Source organism: Crotalus tigris, unplaced genomic scaffold, assembly GCF_016545835.1.
Source record: "Crotalus tigris isolate CLP2741 ecotype Arizona unplaced genomic scaffold, ASM1654583v1 scf7180000018490.839948, whole genome shotgun sequence".
Lineage (NCBI taxonomy): Eukaryota > Metazoa > Chordata > Lepidosauria > Squamata > Viperidae > Crotalus > Crotalus tigris.
This window is the reverse complement of record NW_024097036.1, coordinates 97,016-105,188: the sequence shown is the minus strand read 5'-3', so window position 1 is coordinate 105,188 and position 8,173 is coordinate 97,016. Positions and strand designations below refer to the sequence as shown.

Sequence of the window (8,173 nt, the reverse complement as noted above, 5' to 3'; positions counted from 1 at the left end):
CCCACGAAAATAACATTAAGAGTCTGGATGAGGAAGAGTACTACAAATACTTGGGTATCCTTCAAGCTGACAACATCAAGCACACTGAAGTCAAGAAAAAGATTAGAGGTGAATACATCAAGAGAGTGAAGAAGATCTTAAAATCCAAACTCAATGGAGGAAATACCATAAAGGCAATCAACACCTGGGCAATCCCAGTCATTAGGTACACAGCTGGAATAGTGGACTGGACTCAAGCAGAACTAAAAGCAATGGATAGGCAGACCAGAAAAATAATGACAATGAATCATGCCCTTCATCCACGCAGTGACATTGATAGACTTTATCTACCAAGGCAAATAGGTGGGCGTGGAATGCTACAAGTACATCAGATGGTTGAAGAAGAAAAAATGGCTTTGGAAGAATATCTGAAGAACAATGATGAAGATGCACTGAAATTAGTATATCAGGAAGGCTTACTAACTACTGGAGAGACCAAACTGGCCTACAAGAAAGACCAAATGAAGAACAGAATAGAGGCATGGGAAGACAAAGCACTAAATGGCCAATACATGAAAAAAATAGCTGGGAAAGCAGATAATAATAAAACCTGGCAATTGCTAAGAGCAGGAAAATTGAAGAAAGAGACCGAGGGACTAATTCTGGCTGCACAAGACCAAGCCTTAAGGACAAATGCATATAAAGTCAAAATTGAGAAGACAGCAACAGACAGTAAGTGCCGTCTATGCAAAGAAGCTGAAGAAACAGTGGACCACCTGGTAAGCTGTTGCAAGAAGATTGCACAGACTAACTACAAGCAGCGGCATGACAAAGTAGCAACAATTGTGCATTGGAAGATCTGCAAAAAATATCATTTGCCTGTAAGCAAAAAGTGGTGGGATCATAAAATAGAGAAAGTCATAGAAAATGATAAAATTAAACTGCGCTGGGACTTCAGAATTCAAACAGACAAGCACCTGCAACATAACACCCCAGACTTAACAATTGTCGATAAGAAAGACAAAAAAGTCTGGATAGTGGACGTGGCAATGCCTGGAGACAGCAGAATAGACGAGAAAGAACTGGAGAAGATAACAAAATACAAAGACCTACAAATAAAAATAGAAAGACTGTGGCAAAAGCAAGCAAGGGTAGTACCAATAGTAATAGGCTTCTTGGGTGCAATCCCAAAAGAACTGGAGCACCACTTGAACACCATTGGCATTGACAAATTCGCTATTAGTCAATTGCAAAAGGCAGCCTTATTAGGATCTGCTTCCATCCTGCGACGATACCTGTAACACCATCAAACATCCACATCTGCCTATCCCAGGTCCTGGGTAAGGACTCGATAGGTAGACAAAATGCCAAATCCAGTCTGAACATCTGGCTGACTGTGCGATGAATGATAATAATAATAATAATAATAATAAAGTTGGAAGGGACCTTGGAGGTCATCGAGTCTCTCTTTGGTTAGTTTCCATCCATTGCTTCTTGTCTTGCCTTCAGGCGCTTTGGAGAATAGCTTGACTCCCTCTTTTTTATGGCAGCCCCTGAGATATTGGAACACTGCTATCATGTCCCCCTTCATCCTTCTCTTCATTAAACTAGACATACCCAATTCCAGCAATTGTTCCTTATATGTTTTAGCCTCCAGTCCCCTAATTGTCTTTGTTGCTCTTCTCTGTACTCTTTCTAGAGTCTCAGCATCTTTTTTATACCGTGGTGACCAAAACTGGATGCAATATTCCAAGTGTGGCCTCAGCAAGGCATTGTAAAGTGGTATTAATACTTCATGTGATCTTGATTCTATCCCTCTGTTAATGCAGCCCAGCACTGTGTTGGCTTTTTTGGCAGCTGCAGCACACTGCTGGCTCATATTTAAGTGACTGCCCACTAGGACTCCGAGATCCCTCTCACAGTTACTACTATTGAGCAAGGTACCCCCTATACTATATCCGTGCATTTGTTTTTTCTTGCCTAAATGTAGAACCTTACTTTTTTCACCATTGAATTTCATTTTGTTAGATAGTGCCTAATGTTCAAGTCTGTCAAGATCCTTCTGTATCTTAAGCCTATCTTCTGGAGTGTTGGCTATTCCTGCCAGCTTAGTGTCATGTGCAAATTTGATGAGTTCCCCTTCTATCCCCTTATCCAAAACATTGATGAAGATGTTGAAGAGCACTGGGCCCAGAACAGCACCCTGGGGCACCCCACTACACACTTCCCTCCATGTAGATGCAGTTCCATTGAGGATCATATGCTGAGTACGGCTGGTCAGGCAGCTACGAATCCATCTGGTGGTGATGCTGTCTACCCACATTTTTCTATCTTATCAACTAGTAGATTGTGGTCTACTTTATGAAATGCCTTACTGAAGACCAAGTAAATTATATCCACAGCATTCCTCTGGTCTACTAATTTTGTCACCTGATCAAAGAATGCAATAAGATTTGTCTGGCAGGATCTGTTTTGACTTTGTTTGATCTAGGTGATCGCTGATTCATTGCTTGATTATCTTTTCCAAGATCTTCCCAGGTATTGAGGTCAGGCTGATAGGTCGGTAGTTTCCTGGATCCATTTTTTTTTCTTTTTTGAAGATGGGAACTACATCAGCTCTTTTCCAGTCCTCTGGTAGTTCCCCAGTGCTCCAGGATCTTTGAAAGATATAGTTCAGTGGTTCTGAGATCACATCTGCCAGTTTCTTCAGTAACTTCTACCTGGTCCTGGTGATTTGAACTCATCTAAGGTGGACAGGTGCTCACTTACCATTTTCTTGCCTATCTTAACTTGTGTTTCTAATCTGTTTTTTATGGTACTGTTTTTGATAGGTTGATCTGTTTTTTCACTTTGTGTAAAGACAGATGTAAAAAACGAGTTAAATAGTTCTGCTTTCTCCCTGTTGCTTGTCACCTTCTTGCCACTTTCTCCCACTAGTGGACCAATCGTTTCCTTAACTTTTTCTTGTTTTTTACATGTTGAAAGAAGGTTTTTTTTTTTTGTTATTTTTGACATTTGTTGCAAGCCTTAGTTCATTTTGTGCCTTAGCTTTCCTCGCTCCATCTTTGCAGGCTCAGGCTATTTGCTGATATTCTGCCTTAGTTATGTGCCCTTCTTTCCATTTTTATACTTGTCCTTTTTATCTTTCAATTTATCAGAGAGTTCTTTATGCAGCCATGCTGGTTTCTTTTGAGAGTTGTTATTTTTCTTCTTTGTTGTTATTGTGCTAAACTAGGCTTTTATAATCTCAGATTTCAAAATTTCCCAAGCTTCTTGAATTGTTTTCCCCTTGAAGATTCTCATCCATGGAATCCTTCCCAAGCCCTCTCTAAGTTTATTGAAATTAGCTCTCTTAAAGTCCAAGACTCTAGTTTCACTGTGTTCTATTGCTTGTGCTTGCATAATGTTGAATTCCAATATTGCATGGTCACTCCCCCCCCCCAAGGTTTCTGTAGTTTCAACATCTTCTATCATTTCATCCCTGTTAATGAGAATTAAATCCAATATGATCCCCTAGTTTCCTTCTCTACTTTTTGGGAGACAAAGTTGACTGCTAGATTTGTCAGGAATCTGTTTGATCTTCCACTTGGTGCAGAGTTTGTCTCCCAGTTGATGTCAGGGTAATTAAAGTCCCCATTATTATTGTGATGTGCTTCCTTCATACCTTAGTTAACTGACTAGAAAAAAAATTCATCTATTTCCTCTGCTTGGTTGGGTGGCCTATAGTATACACCTATGGCAATGTCATTTTTCTCCCTTTTATATTTTCTTCCAGAGTTACAGCGACAGGTGAATTGTTTTGAATGCTTGACCCCAAGCTGAACATAACTCAGTTCTACGAGACTGGTAGAAAGGCAAATACATTTCTTGGCTGAATTAGAAGAAGGTTTGTACTAAAAATGTCATTAGTCCCCTCTACTCATATTGTTGAGACCCCACCTGGAATTCTGTGTTGATTCTCAGTGCTCCTTTTCCAGAAGGCTATTGACAGGGTGGAGATGGTTCACAGGAGAACAATGGGACTTAAGAACATAGCGTCTGAGAACAGGTTAAAGCAGTGGTTCTCAACTTTGGCAATTTTAGGATATGTGGACTTCAATTCCCAGAATCCCTCAGCCAACATGGCTAGTTGGGGAATTCTGGGAATTGAAGTCCACACACTTTAAGCTTGCCTAGGTTGAAACATTACAAGGCTAAAGGAACCTGTAATGTCCTAGTTTGAAGAAAAGAGTAAAGGGAGGCTGTATTCAGGGTCATAAAGGGAAGCTATAGGGAAGATGGTCATAAAATATTTTCCATGTCTACAGAAACTAGGACAAAAAGCAACAAGCATTCGGCTGCAGCTCCCTAGTTTTAATTTAAATACAGGCAGTCCTCGACTTATGACCACAACTGAGCCCAAAATTTCTGCTAAGTGAGACATTTGTTAAGTGAGTTTATTACTATTTTACTACCTTTCTTGCCACAGTTGTTAAGTGAATGACTGCAATTGTTAGTAACCCAGTTCTTAAGTCAATCTGGCTTGCTCATTGACTTTGCTTGTCAGAAGGTCACAAAAGGTGATCCCATGACCTCTGGAAATATCATAAATATGAACCAGTTATCAAATATCATAAATATGAACCAGTTACCAAGCTTCTGAATTTTGATCACATGACCATGGGGATGCTGTAAAGGTCATAACTGTGAAAAGATGGTAAGTCATATTTTTCAATGCCTTTGTAACTTTGAATCATCACTAAACGAACTATTGTTAAGTCAAGCGCTACCAGTATAACGAAGATGTACAATGGTAGAACAACCTATCTACCTATTTTAAGAAGAACCTGGACACTTAGTTTCACTATTGCAGGATCTGGATTAGAAGACAATTCCTTCAAGCTCTACAATTCTATAAAATCGATTAAAACCATTTTCAAGTGCATCTTTACGCCTCTGTGTTTGATAGCTTTGGGCAACCAAGTATCTCTGATGAAGATAAGTCTATTGCTCTCATCTTTTGCTGGCTAGATGCAGCTCACTTTCTGTGAACAGCCAACTTTACCTGTTGACCTTCAAAGCACTTGTTCGTGTGCATCGAACCAATGCCATTCACAATATACCCTTTCATGTAGAAATCCAATTAAACTCTTGCCAGCATCAAAGAAGCAGACCCACTTTATCACAAAGGACCATACGGCTTTCAGTATTTTACAAATTAAAGCGTTTTTAGCAAAGTACATCAGGTAATATTTGAAAAAGCAATACAGCAAGCATTGCACAGCAATACCCTGATAAAGCATAATTTCAAGATTACATCATCCATTCATTTATACAATAAATGTATACATGTTGCAACACTGGTTTCACAAACTACTTAAGCTATGATTTATTTAATCATTTCTTTTCACTGTACCACAATTAGCTAGGTTGACATGCTAAGCCCAAAACTCCAGGATTCTAAATGGTGATGGTTGAATTCATCCATTGCAATGAGCCAAGATATTATTTACTTGGCATTGGCTTGGTATCTTTTTTGAACCCAGCCATAAAAAGAATGTTTAGATGTCACATAGGTTTTAGCACCATGGTATAATAGCACCATACTGAAGAACCAAATTGATTAATTCAGTTCGACTTATAAATCTGTTATACACAAACATGGCAACTTTTACAAATCTTCACATATAGAATTTCAGAAGAAAATTACAATCCTAGGAAGGGAAAGTACTGTCTGAACACTGTTTCATCATTTTTTTAGTATAAGCCATGCTGGTTGAGTTCAAAAACATCTGGAGAGCCTCAGGTTCTACAACTGTAGCTTCAAAAATCACCATGTATAAGTCAATGGATGACAATGATAACTTGTGGTGTACATTAATGAGTCTCTGACCTAGATGGATGTTTTTATACAGCATAAGATGCATACCTGGATATATCAAAATCTTTTTCTATTTCCAATGCAGCTCTCTTGCCGAATCAGCATAAAAGCTGATTCATTAAAGCAAGAAAACCTGATTTAAACTGGGCCAGAAAGATCGAGCAGGGAATGACCCAGAGAAGGAAAATGAAATCAAAGGAACTACAGATACAGAAAAAATAAGGATAATATATAGAACATACAAAAATAATGAGTCCAAAGTTTGAAAAGGCTATCTTGCCTCCAGGAAGGTTTAAATTATAGGTCCATAGACCATGCTGGAAATTGCAGAAGAATTTTGTTTATTTCCAAAGTCCATCTTACCAAGTTTAGTTTGTATTTAGGTTACGATTCAGATTTGGTTAATTCTCAAGATCCATTTTGTTGACAGCCAAGTATCTCTTGCATGTGTGGCAGCACTGAATCCTGACTGATGGTGCAGAACATTTGCCAATATCTCTCACCCTCTCGCAGAAGTTCACAGATAGTCTGTCCTTGCTGCAGGATGAGCCTGTAAGTGTGTATGGGAACAGAGAGAAGTTACTGGTGTTTCATGCAGCAGAGTTAAGATAAGACAAAGTATCAGAGAGAAAATGAAAGACACCCAGCGATAAATAGAAAATAAAGATCAAGAGTCAGATAGTTAGAACTTAGAAAAGGTTATAGGAAGGACAGAAGAATAGAGATCCATAAGCAAAATAGAAGATTAAGACAGAAATAGGAGGCATACGATAAATTAAATGGTCCTAAATAACAAAATGACAGAGAACCTTTCGTGACAAATGTTTGTAATATAAGATTATTTTAGCTGGAATTAATGTGTACACAACCACTCTAGAACCTTGAATCTGTGACAATATACAGGTAGTCCTTGACTTACATCAGTTCAAAGTTGTTGGTTGTTCAAAGTTACAACAGCACTGTTTTTCACACTTATGACTATTGCAGCATCTCCATGGTCATGTGATCAAAATTTAGATGCTTGGTGGTTGCAGTGACCTAGGTTCATGTGATCTCCTTTTGTGATCTTCTAATGGGCAAGGTCAATGGGGAAGGCTGATTCACTTAGCAACTGTGTTACTAACTTGACAACTGCAGTAATTCACTTAACAAATGTGGTAAGAAAGGTCATAATATAAGGCAAAATTCACTTAACAACTATCTCGCTTAGCAACATAAATTTTGGGCTTAATTGTGGTCGTAGGTCAAGGACTATCTGTAGTTGACAACGCTTGGTGCTGAAAAAAAATCATTTGCTGGTCCAACCAGCTTCTGAAGATGGGATGACAGGCTATGTGAGGTAATCTTATTCAATGTAAGGCCAGCTATGAAATCAGCTGGATGTGGGGAACTTTGAATTCTGAGAGTTGTGGCTCTAAAATCTGGAGGATGATGAGTTGAGAGAGGTTGTGAAAAAATGAAAACTGATGTTTATTTTTTGCTAGTATTTGTAATAGCATGTGTTTCATTAGATGTCTTTATTCTTGATTAGTTTTTGCCATGAACTTGCGACCTATATTGTGCTGCTTTAATATGATTGCAAGCATTTAAATACTGGAATAAATTCATGTTATTAGTGGAACAGCTTCTGCACTAATCTCAGGCTGTTTGGGAAAGAGAGAGATACATAATTTGATTACAGATGCCTAATGAAATTTTTCTTTGAGGCAATCTGATGCTTCCTCCTGGATTAATCAATGTCTACATTAGAATATCATTCTCCTTCAGAATTTGTAATTCTAGGAAGTTTGTGATGCACCTATTCAGCCCAAATGAATGCAAAATATATTTACAAATGCTCATTTTATGATAAATTTGTTGTGAAGCATCTACTTGATGATAACATGACTACTGATATTATGCCTCAAATAGTTCAGACCTAGTGAATATACCCATGATATGTAAACTTGATTAATTTCAATTGATTAAAGTTTGAGGAGGGAGGGTTAGTGTGTTATGCAAACCCATCCCATTTGGCTAATTTATGATCTAATGTATAATGTGAACCCTGACAATGGGTTAGTAATAGTAGTAAAGTTGGAAGGGACCTTGGAGGTCATCTAGTCCAACCCCCTGCTCAGGCAGGAAACCCTACACCATTTCGGACAAATGGCTGTCCAGTCTCTTCTTAAAAACTTCCAGTGTTGGAGCATTTACTGCTTCTGGAGGCAGGCTGTTCCACTGATTAATTGTTCTCACTGTCAGGAAGTTTCTCCTTAGTTCTAGGTTGCTTCTCTCCTTGATTAGTTTCCACCCGTTGCTTCTTGTCCTGCCTTCAGGTGCTTTGGAAAATAG

General features: G+C 38.6%; 1 protein-coding gene across 1 annotated transcript in view; it reads right to left on the bottom strand.

Annotated features, from left to right (window-relative positions):
- Positions 1–5,165: 5,165 nt before the first annotated feature.
- ADAMTS12 (ADAM metallopeptidase with thrombospondin type 1 motif 12) overlaps positions 5,166–8,173 on the bottom strand; it is a gene marked incomplete at its 5' end in the record, with an annotated part of 94,184 nt that continues 91,176 nt past the window's right edge. Inside the window, one exon of the mRNA XM_039353057.1 lies at positions 5,166–6,389. Within this exon, the coding sequence (XP_039208991.1) occupies positions 6,241–6,389 (149 nt within the window). The remainder of the gene's footprint in view (positions 6,390–8,173) is intronic.